Source organism: Telmatherina bonti, assembly GCF_933228915.1.
Source record: "Telmatherina bonti genome assembly, chromosome: 15".
NCBI lineage: Eukaryota > Metazoa > Chordata > Actinopteri > Atheriniformes > Telmatherinidae > Telmatherina > Telmatherina bonti.
The window spans coordinates 24,091,447-24,110,907 of NC_136613.1; the positions used below are offsets into that span (position 1 = coordinate 24,091,447).

Consider the following 19,461-nt stretch of genomic DNA (forward strand, 5'->3'; position numbering starts at 1 on the left):
AACTGCACCAAGTCAAAATGCAGAATGCATCTTATAAATGTTCAAGGTTCTGGTCGTCTAAAGTAAGAAATTGCAAGGAGAAATTTTGGCCCTCCTCATTAAAATGTTTGCTGTTGGGAGAAGCTAAATAAGCAGAGGGTGGACTGATACTGAAGATTTTCTTTCTGCATTTAGAGCAGATTTAGCAGGTCTTTTTGAATGAGTAAAATTTAAAAGAGACAAGAGAAAATAAAAATGTTTGAGCACAGTGACACATTATAAAGATGATGAGATATGGAGGACAAATAAAAAAGGAAACACAACAGTCACTGTTTGACCAAAGCAGGCTCTGAAGACTTGATAGATTCGGTGGTGGTGCACTGTTCTCCACCTGTGCACACATGATCTTCAACTATGACAAAATATAGCATTATAACTTATAAGCAGATAAATTTCTAAACAAGTCTGTTGCATTTTCCAAATAAAGGCTGTGAACTGATGATTGAAGAAACAAATACTGTGTTGAATGAACAAAAAAACTGCTCAGCACAAGGGCAGGCTGTTGTGGTGAACCCTGCAGCACTGGCAATAGTTAAGTGAGAGGGAAGAAGGGATTAATTTAGATTACAGCTAATTCTAGAGGTAAACATGAAACTACAAGTGGAAAAACTAAAGATGAAAAACGATGGCAGATGAATAACCTGGAGGACGCTTCAAAATCTGAGGTGAACAATCTCAAAAGATGCAAGCTGAATTTGTTTCCTATAATCTTTGAAGCAAATCCACCTTAACGTAATTTGAAAAATGTAGATAGACCTTAAAATGTTGTGCGTAGAAACTGCCCAAAACCTACTTTGATGACAAGAAGCATCTGTATGAGAGCGAGCAAATATCTAAATCAAAGAAGAAGCTCGCTACAAAAAAACCCCTATTTACAAGCTTTGATATTCACAACAGGTTTTCATTAGCAAGACCAATGGTTTGCTAGAGGACCTCTTCCTTTTTCTTTACTAAGCTCTTTTTTTAAAACAGTAAAATTTGGAAAATAAAAAAGTAAATTTTGCTTTAAATGTTAAAAAAAAACATGGGATTTCTTCAGATGTGAAATCAACTCATCTTTTATTTACACTGCTTTTCACAGTGATATGACCCTGCAACTCCAGCATAAAGAGCAGCTTGTTATTACATGGATGGATGTGAAGAAATAATGAATAATTTAGCAACAAAGGACTAATTAAACTTGTTCAACTCTTCATGTCAAGGAGCACACCCTTCATAATTAAGCAAGAAACTTAAAAAAAAAAAAAAAAAAAAGCATGCAAAGCGAGACCATCTCATAATAAAAGAAATTCTTTCATATTTTCATACTTGTATATCTTATCTTAGAGCTGCACAGATCAGTGAGATATTGTTGATGTTTCTTAAGGAAACTAGGGCAGCAGTTTGTTTCTCCAGTTATACCACTAAGAGGTACTGGCATAAAAGAATTTGGCACAACGTGTTGGTACGATTGTGTTTGGTTGATTAATTCTCCACTTTTATAATACAAAGTGATGTTGAATTTTATATTTTTGATAAGCCTGACTATTTACCTTTAATTTCAGTCTAAGTTTGATTAGTGGAAGTTTTATTTACAGCTAAACAGGATTAAGTCAGTGTGTGCAGTAATATGGGTAAATGCTGACATTTTCATGATGATCTCAATTAGGACACATTTCTACATTAACATTAATATTATGACGTTTCAAATCTAAACAACCAACCAACTAATTGCTTGGATTTCCAGAGATTACTTCAGGATACACATGCATATTAATAATGCCTCTGTCTGTTGATACTCTCAAAATTCTCAGCTAAGCCAGAGGGACAGTGAGACATACCAGATGGGAACACATCCGCCTCAGATAAAGTTAAAATAGACTTATATTTATATCAAATAAACAGTCTTGACACATGACAGATGAACAGAACAGAACAGATGAGGATGATGTGAACCAGAGGCCTGAACATTACCGTCTAATGTTTGAGTGTTATCTAGAGGTCTGCATGTCAAGAGGAACACTGAACTGGCCGGCAGATGAGAGATTAACAGAGGCTCACAATGTGGTGTGAACAGAGAGAAAGAAACAGATTGGTATATTTCTGCACTCTGTGTTCAATTTTTACCCCTTTTACATACACACACACACACACGCTCTGGGAAAGCATGTTCATACATGCAAAGAACTCAGGTCAAAGGTAACACACACTCAGACTCTTCCCTCGAGCTCTGCACTGAATACTTATTAAAGACGAGATTTCTCCACCATGATGTCAGTCCTTTAAATGCTTAAACACACATACAGCTTCACAACAAAGATAACTGGAGGGAAGCTTTCAGCATTCACCAATCAGGTTGCAGTGATCTGTGATGACTACTGTAGCCCTTATCTGTTCTTCTTTCAAACACCTCCCCTCTGTGCTGTATGTCCATATCTTTACATCAACCACCTCCTTACATCTCCACCTGGCATGTTCTTTATCACTTGTAACAGTGTTTCCTCTGCCTGCCTCCCCCTATCTTACTCCTTTTCTCCTCTACCTCATCCTGGCGCTCCAGGGTATTATGTTTACCCTCTGATTTATCCTTATCTGTTTCTCTGTTTTCCGATTAGGGTTGTTATGCATTTGAAAACTCCATATAAAACATAATTTGCACTTTCCCATCTAACAGAAATTGAAGAGCTGGTCAGTGAGGGTACATGTGCTGAAAATGTGTTATATTTTTTTGTTACTTATAGGTTTATAAAACCTATTCAATTTGATGAATCAGTTTTATTTTTTATTTTTTCTTCAGATATTGCTGATGTTCGGGGACTTTCACACATAAATGACTCTCAGATTGACAGAGACTGGTGAGAAATAGAGAAAATATCAAGTGAGCAGCAGAAGTCTGAATGAGGGCATATTCTCAAGTGCCATCGGCATAGTCCATCAGATTTGAGCAAAATCTCTAAAAAATATTTCCAACATCTTGCTATATCTATGCCATGATGAATTAAGACAGTTCTGAAAGTGAAAAGGGGTCAAACCAAGTGCTAGGTGGTCCAAATGAAGTGATTGAGTGTATACTGTACGTGGTTGCTAATTCTGCATTGATGCATTTATATACCATAAACATACATCCAAAAAAAGACTGGTTCCTCCTGGCCAGAAGGAGCCATCGACAAAGCCGGTGGCTTATAGCTGACAAAGTCTTACCCAAATAACAAAGATGCTTCAAAATCAAGATGTAAAATCTGGATGCATATTGCCAAGTAATGGTTAACACTGTTGAGCAATGGTGAAAGTAGAAGGGAAAATATAATGTCCAGAACACATTCCCAAAATGAGGTTGGTTTGTTTCATACAGACATCCGGGAAGCCTTTAGTTTAATGTGGTTGGAAAACAACAAGCACAAACAAAAGGAGAAAAAAAAGACTCTTTTTGTAATCAAAGTCAAGAAAAAACTTCAACCAATCAGTTAAACTAAGTGGAGCCAGTTGGTGAGTAGACATAAGTGTTGATTATTATTATTATTTTTATTAATAATAACTGAAACCCACCTGTAGTTACCAATGTAGGCCTCTGGCTGGTGAGAACATCACAGACAAACAACAACCAACAAACAAAAGATTATTTTGTTTCTTCAAGCTGGTTTAAAGCAGATACCTGCTATCTGGTTCTGTTGGAGGCTTTTTTTTTTTTCCCATCTGCCACCAAGAAGACTTATCTCTATATTAAAGTGCCCTAAGATGCCCTTTGTTCTAATTTGCCATAATATATTATAGATCAGATCTAACTGAATAAAAGCTTGTAACATACCAGATTAGTGGAGGTGACGGACTTTGAGGCGGCTTTGGTATTATAATAACTCAGAGGTTAAAAGGGGCGAGTAAATCCACTTTAGCAGCACAAAAGAAGACAGGTTCTGAGACTTTAGTGCAGGCCTGAGTCTTTTATCACTGAGGACGTACAGAGAGACTGAAAAGATATCTGTCCTGTTTAAATTAAACCTGAGGTACATGTTAAGATGTAACAAATTACATCACCAGTCGGCTTTGCATCATTGGCTTTTGCTGCAGTCATCTTCAGCTAGAGTGTGTGCATTGTCCTTTGTCTACTTCACGTCTTTACTGTCTTTGGTGGCTTTGAACAAACGTTGGGAAGTTTTTTCCTGCTAAATGACAAAATATTCAGTGAGTTTGAACAGAATCTGGGCATATGGAGTATTTCTCTATAAAACTGCTTTCCTCCTGTCGCTGATGAAGTCATCATCAGATACCATTATGTCTGCTCCACTAGCAGCCATAACAGACCAGACAGTTTTTCGTTATTCTTAGTGCCATCAGCGGCATCTTTTAAACAACACTTTCCAGCATTTCTGTATTTTCTCAGAGATACTGCTTGTCGTTACATCAGCCCATCATCTCCAGAACCAAGCCAGTCTCACTTGGTATGTTTCTATAAACTGCAACTGTGTAAGTGACTCCTCAGATGTTAAGCCCATCAATTCTCTGCTGACCTTCTTTGTTAATTAACTAAATAAAGGACAAATTCCCCAGAAAAAGGACATATATGCAGATCTCCAGTGAATTCTGGACTCTTTAAAAGAAAACTTTGCAGACAAAATCTGAGACAAAGAGAATCTGTCGTTTAATTCCCCAGTAAATGTGCTGTAAGAGTCTGAGGGATGAAACCTGTGCAAGATATTGTCTGCAAAGTAAAGACACACTTCTTATGCTTTGTATATTTGATAAATTAATACATTTCCTATAAAGTTTGCCTGAAATTGTTAATTTACCACTTCATTACAGCTCGTCAGGAGGACATGCTGAGAGAACTGGGTAATTAATGCAGCTAATGGAAATGTTTATTCCACAGTACTCTTTTTTGCACAGGAACAGATATGAGAAATGTTAAAGAAAGCACAGCTTTGCGAAGGGAAGCAATCTTTTTGCTGGCTGAGGCACACTGGTGTCTATAACATTCACTGGTAAACTGATTTACTGTCATGTCAAATCACAAATTAACATCTTGTTGATTTAGAACGCATCTCCTGTAAGGCTGCCTCGGATCTTTTTCAGCTGGTGAATTTCTCATACACAGATAAGAAGTCTAAACACACAAAAAATACTTTTACATTAATTGGATTTTAAAGACCATATTTCCTCTCTGTTTCCTGAAAAACATCCATTCATTTGATAATTCAGGTCTGCCTGATATTCTTCCCTACTAAGTCAATATCAACGAGATAAAGATCACAAGATAGTGCACATTGCCACGTTTCCAGCTTCATGGTTGAGGCCAACAGATAATTTGGATCAATCAGCCCATCCTCAATTGTCAGCCGGGTGGGAATCTTGTTTAGCATTGTGTGCCTGCAACTCTTAGTTTAGCTGCTAATAATGCTAGTATACCGATTAACCAATGGGGGCCTTTTTCAGATTTTTAAAAAAAACCTTTTCCTCTTAACAGCTTCACAAGCTTTTGATTCACCAACAATAGCATGATGAGAAAAATGGCAAAAGTTCTGTTCCGTGTCTTTAATATCCTTAGTCTTGGACTAAGCAGTATAAGTCATGTATTAAAGACTTTATATCATTCATATCACACTTGCAGAGGTGTATAATCCAAACGCCATAAAGTAAAAGTCCTGCCATGTTTTTGGATGTACCTGTGCATTTAGAACAGGTAGTTTTACTAACAGTGTCATTTACCTTGCAGTGGAGCTGAGCTAATTAACTTCAGCTGCTTTAGTGACTGGTTGGAACAGCTGCCGGAGAGGACTTTTACTTTATGGCTCCTGGATTATGCACCTCTCTCCACACTTGTCACTATAGTATGGAAATAGAAGCTTTGCTCATGCATGGAAATGTCAGATCAACCACCGCTGCCCACCATGAAAGCTAAGTCTGCTACACAACTCTTAGTTTGACCATTTTCACATGAAATTGCATAATATTCTTAATTATAATGATGTAATTTATTAGTATATAAACTGTACTTTCTTCGTTTTTTTAACAGAAAAATTTAATGAAAACTGATGAATAATAAGAGACGCAACATTTGAAATTCTGTGCATATACATGGCTGCAACTTGTGCATTAATTTATTTTAGCTTGTTTTGCTTTGCTCAACTGATTTCTCCGAAAACAACCAAGGTCTCAGGCCATTCCCAAAAACACATCAATTATGGCTTAAATTCCAAAGAAAATATCGAAAAACCCATTGGATAAATAAATCAAACACGATCATCAACATATGATCTGCAAAAGTCTGCAGACATTCAGATAATATGACTGCTTTTTTTAATTGTTGGTTTAACACAACTCCCAGTGAAGAATTACTGGAAATGAGTGAAGGATGCTGCTAATGACAAAAAAAACTGCAGGATAGGACTAAAAAGCTAACAAATGAAGGAGATTTTATTATATTTTTTCTTTTTATTTTCCCAGAGCTGTAAGAGGCAATTAGAACTGAAATGTCACTTATAATAAGAAATTTGGCCATAAATGATTCCTAACACAACAAATTAAAACAGAAATAGAACCAAGTCTTCTTCAGTGAGTGAGTGAGTGAATGAGTGAGTGGAAATGACAAAGACCATTTCAAATCTTCTTTTTCCCAGAAAAGTAAACAGTATTTTACAGTCTTTATGCAAATCTCCATTTCAAAGTGCACAAAATGCATAATTTTGTGCTTCCGTGCACCTTGTTACTTTGAAATGCTAATGACTGGTGTGGCTCATGCTTTCAGAGTTTGCATGTATGTGTGTGTGTGTGTGTGTGTGTGTGTGGTAGTTTCTGGTTTGTATAGCATTCCTGTAGAATGAACAGCATCTTCACTTCTCATGTCTGCCATTTGCTCCCATTTGTCACACATACATTCAATTCAAAATTTCATAGAATAAATAATGTTCACACACACACACACACACAGACATGCAAAAGGCTTTTGTCAGTGCAGTTACAGGGGAAAAGGTCATGACCCATGTAGGTTGCATTAATCATGCATGAATTGCTGAGATTAGTGTGTTCACATTTAACAAGGGGCGGAGATTGACCTTTGAAAGGTGTGTGTGTGTGTGTGTGTGTGTGTGTGTATGTGCGTGCGTGTGTGTGTATGTGGGGAGGGTTAGGGGGAGGGCCAACATTTAAGGCCTTTAACAGAAAGGGTGTGTTTTTGTGCGTTACATGTTATGTGCATATAATGATGAAGTAAGTATTTAAGGGAAAATAGACTAATTAAAAGGAACAGCATCTAAAAATGAAAACAGTTTAAGATTGTTTTAGAAATACTGCTTTAATCAGGTCATTTCCTCATAACAGATAAAGCCAAGACATCTGGTCTTTGTTGTCTCTTTAGCCTTTTACGAGGTTTGAATACACACTAACAGAAGCAAAAGCAAACAGAAAGCTAATTTCTTGTTGAATAGCTAATTGCTTTGGAATTGTGTATTGGCTATATGTTCTACATCTCCTGCATTTAACACACTGTTCATCTACATAAAGCCTGGCCAAACATGATTTACAAACCAGATAGCTTCCAGTATATAAAAGAAACATCAAATAACTTTGCTTACAGGTTCTATATATGAGTATGCAGGTGTCTGTTTTGGAGATGAAGGAGAATGTAGCATCTTTGTTTTTTTTCTGTTAAGTAAGGACTTTTTCCTCCTAGTGTAATGATCTGATGGTTATCAAGCTGCTCTTCTCATCTAATCTGTCTCATTGTAACATCTCCTTTGTCACCCTGAGTTTCTTTTTCTTTCCTCTATATGCTGTTCTTTGTGTAATCATTCATACTTTGGGTTTAAGGACTTTTTAGGGTTGTGTTTGGTTGTGGGTATGTGTGCATTGGGGAACTCTCTAGGCATGCAGATGAAGGAGAGTGCCACAGGAGATGACAGTGAATAGTAAAAGAGTGGAGGAAGGATAGATGTAGCAGTTTGGAAAACATGGCAGTTTTTCTGCAGAATATGCATCCTCAGGGGAAGAGATTTTTAAGCTGCAAAGACAAAATCTGACTGACAAGTGATCTCTAGGAAATGCAGTGGAAAAACTGAAGTAATGAGAGTAAATGTCAAACCGGGAAAAGAAAAGCAGAAGTCCCTTTTTACACACCAACATGCATAACATTCAGTCTGAGCTGAAGTTGGGTTTTAGCAGGTTTACAAAGAGCATGAGCGTGACTGGGTAAAGGGAAAACAAGGAGCTTTTCTTATTAAGCTTTCTGCCACGTTTCAATTCCATCAACATTAAATGACTAATTACATAATAATTACACTTGCCCTGGCCTAATCAGTGTTTCTATGTTTTCTTTCTGAAATCAGATAAAATGAGATGCAGCTAATGAAGTGTGTTGGTGTGTTTTACGCAAGAAAAAAACCCAGATTCTTTTGCCTTCTTATTTCTTTCTACGTGTGAAGCACAGATTAGATGTTGACACTATAAAAAAAAGTCAAGTAACCTCAGATTTTATTTCTACAAACACGCTTTCATTTTTTACAGTCATCAGATGAAGTGAATGAGTAAACACAGCTGGCAATACACACCAGACCACAGGTGGATTAGTAGACTAGTGTTGCTCGACAACCTCTATTAGCATAAAATCAACATTCTTACAAGTTCCTATAGAGAAACACATAACAATAAAAAATGTTTTTTATTTGCTACTCTTTGCTGTATTTCCTGTGATATAACTGGGAAGAGTCAGGAGATGTCATGGAGGGGGGGGGGGGGGAGATGTTGAGAAAAAGCAACTGGAGAAAGTTTTTAGAGGCGAACTGGTGGTCACACTCTGATACCTGATCATCCTCAATTGGGAGTCGTTGGGATACTTGACAGAAGAAGAACAGTTAAACTTTGTGGTTAGCTCTAATGACCCGAGGCTCGAACTGATCAGCTAAGATGTAAATCACAGAAGTTGTGCTGTCTGGAGTTCAAGCATAAAATGGTCTGTTTTACAAGTTTTCTCCTAAATGGCGATATTAATTTAAAAAGAAAAGAAAAGAGGATGAGTTGCAGATGGCTGCACATAGGGGCAATATGAAGTTCCAATTTGGAGGACGGCTTTCTTAGATGTGAAGAAGATTGTAACTCCTACAGTTGGAGAAAGCCGCTGTCCACGTTTTAACACAGTTTCATTCAGGTTTGATGAACATTGATGTAATAAACATGATGTTTGTACAGTTTCAGCTTAAATGTAGAGAAATATAAATAATGCCAACTATAAAGTGGCAAGCTTTTTGCTTGTCATAGTGCCGTTTTGTTAGCATGTCTGGTTAGTAGCTGCTAAGAGAACTATAATGTGTTGCACATGTGTGAATCTGAGCTGCAATGTATCTAATAGCCATGATTAAATGTATGAAAACAGAAATTTTGGAATGACTACCTCCATCAAATTCTTATCCTAATTTGCTGTGGGTACGTCGCATATTTGAGGTTGTCTGTGTGTGAGTGAGTGTGTGTATATGTATGGTTTGTGAGCCTGTACTGGTCTGAGACCTCAGAGAACTGAAAGGGAGACGTTGAGGGATTGGGTAACAGTGTGTAATGGCTTTGGGGTAGAGGGGTGGGCTGGATCAGGTGACACATTAGGTGGGTGGGCCACTGCTGTGCTGTGAACACATACATGCTCTCATAACAACAAGTGCTTGCAGATCAACAATATGCAGAAATGTGTCCCATCTGACAAAAAGCGAGAGCATGCTGCCCGACATGCTCTGCCTCTTCAGGTAATCATATAGTTTAAAAAAAAAAAAAAGAAAGGTTTTCTTCCACACCTCCTGACTCATCTTGACCCGATATTAACCCTAACTATTAGCACACTGTGTGAGTGTGTGTGTGTCCACACTTATCCTCAGCTGTTCTGCTCATTCACTTCTCCCCAGTGCTTTGTTGCTTGACTGAGTTGAGTGTCTTTGCAGCTTTATCACAGCCTCATTCACTAGGTCGGTCTTCTTCAGACCGCAATTTATGTAACCATTAATCACCCACTAATCACACTCATTATTGACATTTCTAAACAACTAGTACTACTTTGCTGTGAATAAATACAATACCAATTATTTGTAATGAATTCTCAGAGTACTGATTACTTCCGTCATAAGTCATAAGCAACGCTGTAACTTTGAATATGGATTGTTTACATTTATACACTCAAATGACCCATTACTACTACTTTATTTATTTTCCTCCGTGAACTCGTATACAGCGGAGGCTGTCAATCAGTTGTCGGAGATGAGAGCAGGCTATCAGTAACAAAGACAAATATCCACAAACTCCCACCAGACAATGCATAATTTATTACACGAGGATTTGAATTATATATATTGATCATCAATTATTTAGAGTATTTGCCTTTTTTTCCAAGAACGAGAACTGGATGTAGTCTTTCTCTGCCTTGGCTCAGTGTGATGGAGGAAGGAGAAAAAGAGACATGATGTCATGGGATTTTTCTTTCACAGGGATGCAGCAAAGGATAAAAGACAAAAAAAAAGTGGGATTTATATGTTTTCCTTTTCCATGTACTCATAAATAAATCTTTAAGTTGTGTTATTACATCTTGATTTACATCTTTTCTTTATGTTTTTACACTTAGCTTATCCTTTTCTCTTATTACATGGAGACCAGATTGTGCCAGTTGGTTTAGCTTCACAAAACCACTAAACAGACTGGTGGCAAATTCAAATCTGATAATATAGGATGAGGGTGTTACTGACGGGGGGTTAAAGCTTAGTAAGATGTCTCACATACATGCTCATTTGGCATTAAGCCTGCTGAAGCATCAGACAGATACAGTCAATCCTTTCAGATTTCCAACCAAAAGATGCAGGCAGGCAAAATAACATAAAACATGCTGTATAACAATATACTTCAGTCAAATCCCTCATGCCCTATATCAACAAGCTTTCAGAAGATTTACAGTGTTCCAGAAGATAAGATGTTTATTTTTACTCACCTCTGCTAAAATTGCTCAAATAAATAAAGTATTTATTCATCCAAATAAATGGATTTTGTGAGAAAACAGCGCAGATTAACTCTGTATGCAAGTGGCTGTGTTAGATTTTTTTTTTTTGTTGTTTGGAGATTAAATCTTTATTTTGGCAAAATGTCTTACTCAGAAATGATCCTTCTTACATACACACATGTTCCACAGGAGTGGGATTGGGAAGTGGGCCAGCTAAGAGGGATGTAGGAAAGTCACCTCCTGGGGAGCGAGAGAGATGGAGCAAATAAGCCAAATGTAGCGGGCCATAGTGGGTCAGATAACGCTTTACTGATGAAGAGAGACAGAAAGAAATCGGATCCTCTTTAGCTCCTTTTCCCCTGTCTCTCTTTCTGTGTCGAGGTCCCTTCCTCTCTTCGAGCAGTCACTGAGTCTCGTAGTTGACTGTGCAGCTGTCAACCGCCCTCTTGTAGCAACACACAACCCCTCCATCACAAAGGAAATCATCCTGCATATTAGGGGGCACATATTCACTTCAGCGTGTTCAAAGCCAGTCAGATCCCACTCTATTTTCACATTTTTCACAGCAAGTCACTTTAAGCCCCGGAGGTCTAACTATTATTGGTTGGAGCAACTCTCCCCGTGTAGTCGATAACGTCTACTCAAATGGAGCTTGTGCATTTTGAGACAGAGCCGGCACGAAGACGAGCAGATGCGCACATGACAGTACACCACAGCAAGGCCCGAGCCCTGAGGGCTGAAGGCTGCAGATCTGTGATATACTATATCTTTCATTTATTCCTGGAAGGGACCAACAAAACTTGATAAGAGCCATGGTTAATAATAACAAAAACAGATGATAAGAGACTGCAATACAGAAATGTGATTAGCTACAAAGAAGAAATGACATAGAATATAAAAAGGAACTAGATAAGAGGTATTAATAGATTATAATGCACCAAGATGATTAAACTGTGGATGGTGGGATGCGGGTGCAGTTGTGTCAGTTCAGTCCTCCACATAAATGTACTGAAACTGTCTCTGGAGAAGTTACTGGGTGCTGCTCTGTTTGCGTTATACACACAATCATTGCTGAAACCCATAACCTCAACTACTCAAGCTGACGAGTTATTTTGCATAAGTGCTTTACTTATACACACAATCATTGCTGAAACCCATAACCTCAACTACTCAAGCTGACGAGTTATTTTGCATAAGTGCTTCACTGTTATCCACTAATCTGTGTCAAAACAACTAGATGAAACAGAGAGAAATGTCATATTAGTGTTGCAATCTTTTAATATCACTAGTTTATTTGAACTATGTCCGCCATATACTGTCTATATGAGGGTGACAGAGGGTGACAGAGCCATCAAGGAGTCACAAACTAGATTATTACCCACTGAAAAGGGTGAAACTGGAGATTAAAACAAAACACCGGATTGGATAAAGCATAAAAGTATTCTCATTTGAAGCCTAACATAAATTAATTATGCTATGAGTTAGCATTCGCAGTTTCTTTGTTGGTTTAGAGAGTGAGTTTTTTTTTTTATTACGAGTTCAAATACTAATCAGTTGTGAGGTTTAGACCAGTGGCATAAAATGAATTTAAAAAGATAAAGAATAATTATTCCAAATTATTAGTATGACCTTTATTCATCAGTTAAAATGCCATGATAGTGTGAGCTTTATGCACATTTGCATATTCAATACACATGAACTGGTGTCACATGTCACTCAACAGGTAGATTTCATGAATATGCGAATATGATGGAAATCAAATGAAACAATGAAAATATAATATACTCCAAGTACCACTAGCATGCTAAATTAGTTGATGGGAACAGAACTGACATGAAAAAAAATTGTAATTTCAAATGAAAAAATGTCACATCATAGCAAAACCATCTTCGATGGAGGTTGACAGGGCTTACTTCATAAAATATTTCACAAAAAGAAATGTACACTGGGGCTAAGAACCTCTTTCATCCTCCATTACCTCAGTAATGCCCAAAAATGAGCTAATGAGAAAATGTTCTTCTCCATGGGAAACTAAAGTTAAATTCATCTGGTATGAAATGAAAGTGACAATGAAAACAACACCTCATGCTACATTTCATCTGCAGGGCAACGTCCAAATATTTTACAGAAAATAAAAAGAAACTACAGATCGAGTGGGAAGATTTCAAGATAAAAAGGGGGGAGTGGGAGGTACACATGGGGGAATGAAGTCTACTTAAAAAAGGAACAGGAAGGGGAGGGAGTCAGATGGAAAAGCAGATGGTTGAAGGAGACCATTCCAATCAGCCTGGTGAGGGAGGATGCTTTGAGATTAAATCCTGAGAAATCCGTACGATCAAAACATACACATAACCTCAATGGAGACCAGCCTAAAGTTAAAGCACCGCCTCCTCCTAAACTAAAAATGTTAAAAAAAATGTGCTAAGCTTATGTTTTTCTGTTACCTATTTTGGAGCCTTTATGTTGCCTTCAGAACGAGGCAATACTTAGTGAAGAGCAAGAAGGAAGAGCTGACTGGAGTGGAGGGGTGCCTTCACTGACCTAAAAAATTCTGCCGGATATGGAGGCTGCAGATTGAGCAACTACCAATGGAAATCTATCACTTTCATTTAGTGGTAGAAGCTGTTTACTCAGACGTTCAGCAGTGCTTTTAACGCTTACAGATAACTAGGACAATAAAACAATCCTTTAAAATGAGCTCATAATTAACTTTACATTGGATTCCATAATAAGGGTTTTCATTTGATACTTCGCTGCATAGAACAATCCAGTCCACTCGTCCACTAATAAACCTTTAAACTGCAAAAAAAAAACAATAAGGAAAGTAAGAAAACAAGCTATCCAATAAAGGAAAAATAAGCAATGACACACCGGTGGAGCAAATGGAGGGAAGTCGTATCATCGAACACTTTACGTGCCAGTATGAAGCCATGACGGTACAACCTTGAGCAAAAATATCATGGTTTTAGGGTCAGCTGTGATATTACGACAGGTTTAACGATGCCTTCGCCAACCAACCCCCTCAGCCATCTTTGCGACTCACACACCACGGGGGAGCAGCCATACACCTGCTCATAATACTGGGTAAATCTGACTTGCACACTTTAACTCCCTGTGATTTAAAAGACAGGAAGCAGTTCATTCCGCAAGGACGTTATCTTGAAAAATATAATGGCATTCACACCGCGACCTTTTTCATACCACGGTAAACACTGAAACCAGAAACTGGCACATTCTTAATTCTAGATTCTTAAATTCCACATTTAATTCACTAAACACAAAACAAAACGGCAACAGCTTCAACATAAAAAAAAAAAAAGGCATCAAAAGCCAAACAAAATAAGATACAAATGTCATCACTACATTAATAAACACCTTCCAGCTCTTTCTGGATGTTTCTGGTACCATCTTTCTGTTATTTTTGGAATTTTTTCCTTTATAAATAGAAAATGTAGGTTCTTGATAGATTTACAAAAACTCCCAGTTTGAACAACTACAGACATCAGTGAAAAAAGGATCTCCTGTTTTCCTTTTTTATCTTTTTTGCTACAGCAGCAAATTAGAATGAAATATATCTGGAAATCTTCCATTTGCTTGAATTGGGACAATTGTGGTTTTTCTGGTACATCAGCAGCTCCTGGACATGTCTACTCTCCAGAGACATTAACAGCTGATTGATCAGTCACATCAGTAAAACTATAATCATCCTATGTTTGTCTTATTCACAATTTCTTGGTGTACCTTTGTTTCACCTTTGTCCTTACTTTGTCCGTCTCCCCTGCTTGTATGCTTTATATATTCATCTTTCTCATTAAAATTTACTTTTTTCATCTTTTCTTCCCCCAGCTTCAAGAGATTATACTTATCCTCTAAACCTTTAAGTTCCTTTACTGACTTCTTGGCATTACCTACCTACCACAATTTTGTATTCGCTTCATGTTTGAGATTGAAGTTCAGCATAAAAAACATGCATTTAAATGTCTGTGACATCCACAGTAAGACATTGTTTTAAATTAGTTTTAACTTCCTGCCATTTTTGCATGTGGAACACCCAAATATAAGTATATTTGTAATTTTCTTTTTCATTAATAGCTCATGTAATCAATAAGTGGTCATTTTGAGAATAATTTTTCTCCACAAGGACTTTGTTTTTACTGAGTATAGTGTTTGTAACTTTGTACTGGAACTGTAAATACGTCCTCAGTGACCATCACATTTTTTTCATTTGTGTATAAATATAAACCATACATTTTTCCATAGCTGCAATTCAAAGCTGTTTTGAAGGTGATTTATTTAAATGATCTGCTATGTCTTTGTTAAGAGCCGCTGTATAACAGTCAGCTGATCAAATCTCCAAAGTGTTAATTTCTCTAAGTTGATAATACAAAGATGATTACCTGAGATATCCCCACGAACTACTGGCAAGATTATGTGTGTCGGCAGTGGTTTGTGTCTTCATGTTTAATATCTTGCCTCTTTCATCTCATCAACAAATAAAAACTAAAGTTATTGCAAAAAATGTTATTCAAAATGTCAGTAAATATTACAATTAGGAGTTCATGAATCCTGCATGGAATCCATTGGTAATGTTTTATTTTAGATTTACAAGCTAAAATATTTGTGAACAATTAGCTGTAGTTTAGCACCATGTAACAAAAGCGCCTGCCTGCATGTATTATGTAGTGAAGTAAATATGTCAGTAGTGTCCAAGAGTGAAGTGCAAGTAGAAAAATGAGAAATACTTGGGTGCAGTACTTGGGTGTATACTTACATTCCAGCCCTGATGAGCAGTGGCTTGTGTGTGGACTCCATCTGCTTTTCATGTGTATGTTAAACACCACAAAAATCTTTCCTGGTTACAGTTCTTCATACAAAAAGGGAGACATATGCTGGAACTGCATGATGTCATGGCTCTCAATGTTGATCGCCTTTGACAATGTCACTACTCTGATATATTCCAAGTTTGTTAAGGACTCATAACATTGAAATCTATTTCACAATAAGCTCCTCCAGGAGCTACAGGCTGATCATAGCAAAACGAGGAACTGTTTTATACACTTTGTGCACAAGATGGCCCCAAGGATAACATTCATTCATTCATTCATTCATTTTCTAAACCGCTTAATCCAATTCAAGGTCGCGGGGAAGCTGGAGCCTATCCCAGCTGGCTTTGGGTGACAGGCAGGGTACACCCTGGACAGCTTGCCAGTCCATCGCAGGGCCCCAAGGATAACAATAATGTTTCAAACTGACCCATAAGGCAAATTTTTCCTTTCCAACATCATGGTATCTGTGGGATAAAAAAAAAAGCCCTGTGGACCTGCTCACAGCTGACTTTACCCTGAGGGTCTCCTCCTAAAAAGAAGGGCTGGGATTCTGTGAATAATTATAATAAAATATCTGCAGATGATGATTTAGTGGTTTGTGGTGTGGTTATTGTAAGAGAAGAAAAAAAAGCCACTTCATAGTAGGTCCAAAAAGGAAGCCTGAGAAAATGATAAAGCTTCAGAGGAAAGAGGCAATAGACAGTAAGACACAGAAACCAGAGTCCATTGTGTCCTTAAAAATCTTTTTTTTATATCATAACAGGATATAAAGCCTCTGTCATTATTTGTTAGTGTGACCATGAGTGGAAGAAGTTCTTACCATCTCTTAATGATTGCGTTACATCTCTCAGAGGGAATTTATCACAGTGTAGCAGTCAGACTCCATCTGTGAAAAATACAATGTGGTGCTTGTGTGTATGACTGAAAGGAACGTTTCAAGCAACATACAGTGCAATAATGTGATTTCTAGATGAAACCCATAAGTGTTAGCTTAAACTGACCCCTCTGGTTAAAAGAAACAACAGGACTGACAAACATTAGCGCATGTGAGTGGGTGTGTGTGTTAGTGTGTTTCTTGTTGAGGGTGGGTTGTCAGTGTTGTCAGTGGACTGCAGCTGCTTGTTGACATCATGATAGCAGGACAGCTGAGAGCAGCTGCAAGGCCCCAGAGACAGAGGGAAGTTTAGGTCATTGAACCAAAACGCCAAGTCCTTCCACCTCTATTGGTTGCTTGTGTCCCTCTCTGGCTTTGTTGCCCTCCGTCCCGTCCTCCCCGTGGTGACAACAACCTTTTTCTGAACAAACACACAAAAAGCCTAAGAAGCTCAACTTTTAGGGCCTCATACTTTGACCATCATAAACAGAGAAGTAGGAGGTGAACTTAAGCAAAAGAGGTGATTTTACACTCTATCTCACCTAGACACACAAGAGCACATGACGTGCTGTATATTTACAATTCACATGCACACAGAACAATATAGTTAAGAAGAATATGTGTGTGTTTTTCATGATGTGAGCATAAAGTGATTCATGCTGTGGATTGGGTAAGGCTCCAGGAAATTAATGCTAGTGTGTTCAAAAAGATGGCAACATACATGACTGTGTGCTTGTGTGTGTGTGTGTGTGCGTGAACGAGAGATTTGTCTGGCCAAAACCACAAGGCCAGAGGAACCTACTGCTGGTACAGACGGACACATGCAGGCATACACCTTCCTCCATCTGTCTACTTGGTGGGTCAATCATAACCTCATTCATCCCCTTCAAGAAAGAAGGGGAGAAAGGATCAAGCTCCAACTGAGACTAAACACATTCACATTCACAATCTGTGTGAACTGAGCGGCTCTGAACCAGATTATACTGGTCTGAAATGGGATTATATTATACTGAACTGGATGATGAGGCTCTAAAAAACTGCTTAGACTGAATTAGTAGACTATTTGGAACTGGATTAAACTGAGCAGATGAAGATTACAGAGGAAGGAGGAGGATTGAATGCATCTAAATGAATCAGATCAGACTACAGTGAACCCAATTTCTCTGCAAAGGCATCAATTACAGGCAAGACGCTGGTAGTGTGACAGAGGGTTGAAAAGGACTAGTTCAGATTGGTAGAAGCATATAACCTTAATGTCAAGTACGTGTCAACATGCCTGTCTTTTTTGTTCACTTTTGTGTGATCATGTTTTTTCTAACTTAAACAATGCGTCATGTTGATTTTATTGTCATAAATAGAGACAAAAAATATTTTCCATTTAGAAAAACAGGCTAAAAAAGGTAACATAAGGAAAAAGAGACTAAAATTATTGACTAATAAAAAACAAACGATGGTCACGCATAGAATATGAATTCCAATCTGTCTCTTCTAGGGATGCGACGTACCCGTCACCGATAGTATGGTCTATACTTCTGTTTTTTGGGTGACAATTTTTCTACGATTTTAGTACTTCGGTTTTATTTTTGGTTTGTTTTTTATTTTAAATCCCAAATTTAGATAATTTTTTTTGTCAGCAAAACCAGATTTTTGTCGTAACACATTATGTCACTGTAATCAATAAATTAACACTTGAATATAGGATTTAGGGCTAGATGATATGACCAAAATCTCATAACCTAATATAGCTCATTGGATATCGCCATAATAATATACATAACAATATAAAATTGTAATTTTATTGTAATGTAATTTTGTGTGAGTCATCATTTATTTGTCAGACATGCTTGGCAACGACACCAGTGATCTTCTATCTGCTGGAACTATAGCCGCATGACGTTTCACGGGTAAATGCCTGTTGCAGCGTTTGCATCTGGAGTTTATTATGAGCACTTTTGCCACTACCTGATGCTGCTTTTGCAGCTATTGCTCATTGACTCTTCTTTATTCTGTTTTCTTTATCCTAATTGTTGCGCAGGTGATAAAATGAGTTAGTTGTGTTGGAGTCCATTGTTGGGACTGCAAGCTAGAATGTTGTCTGTTCCACATCGGTCTTTTTATATCCAAACCGCATCCATGCGACAGAAATTTCCCCTCTTTTAGGAACAGGCTTATCAGTTTGGGTAGGTTAATCATCTTTTAGTGAATTACCCAGCTCTGAAACGTGTCTGCAACCATCTTTCTCCATGTTTGGTTACATATTGCAGCGTGCATGCCGTAAAGCACATCTTCACATAAAATACTACAGTAAAGCACCTTGGCGTGGTGAAAAAAATAGAGCTTCATATGAAACAATAGACATTTTCTATCATCCAAACAATATAGATGGTCATATCGCCCAGCCCTAATAGGAGTATAAAATATGTATAAAATCTCATCCTCTTACTTGAAGAAGCCTGGTAGATCTGTTCAGACAGGTGTTCAGGAAGCATCATATCTGGATGCTTTTGCTGTAGATGCCCGACATATTGCATATTTCCTTTTGTACACAGGATATGTTTCAAAACACCTTTGCTGACTGTGAAATGTCTACCTAAAACTCTGGTCATTGTATTCAACAACAAAACCTAAATTATCCCACACTAAAGATTTAAATGAAGCCAGTCTGCTACAGCTAGTCATTTTCACATCTCTGTGTGTTAGCCAAAACCAAGTCCCAGTGAGAGGTATGAGTGAGGGGAGAGACAGCAGTGACTGGACATTGACTAGCAGGGGCGAGCTTTTGCCTGCAT

General features: G+C 37.8%; 1 protein-coding gene across 3 annotated transcripts in view; it reads right to left on the reverse strand.

Annotated features, from left to right (window-relative positions):
* Positions 1-19,461, reverse strand: part of LOC306766407 (E3 ubiquitin-protein ligase SH3RF3-like) — a 102,273-nt gene that overhangs the window by 58,561 nt on the left and 24,251 nt on the right. Inside the window, exon 1 of one of the 3 annotated variants that reach the window (XM_079254162.1) lies at positions 16,619-16,656. The exons of the other annotated variants lie outside the window; for them this stretch is intronic. Within the exon in view, the coding sequence (XP_079110288.1) occupies positions 16,619-16,621 (3 nt within the window). The 5' untranslated portion in view covers positions 16,622-16,656. Of the gene's footprint in view, positions 1-16,618; positions 16,657-19,461 lie in introns of those variants that run through there. 3 annotated transcript variants of the gene reach the window in all.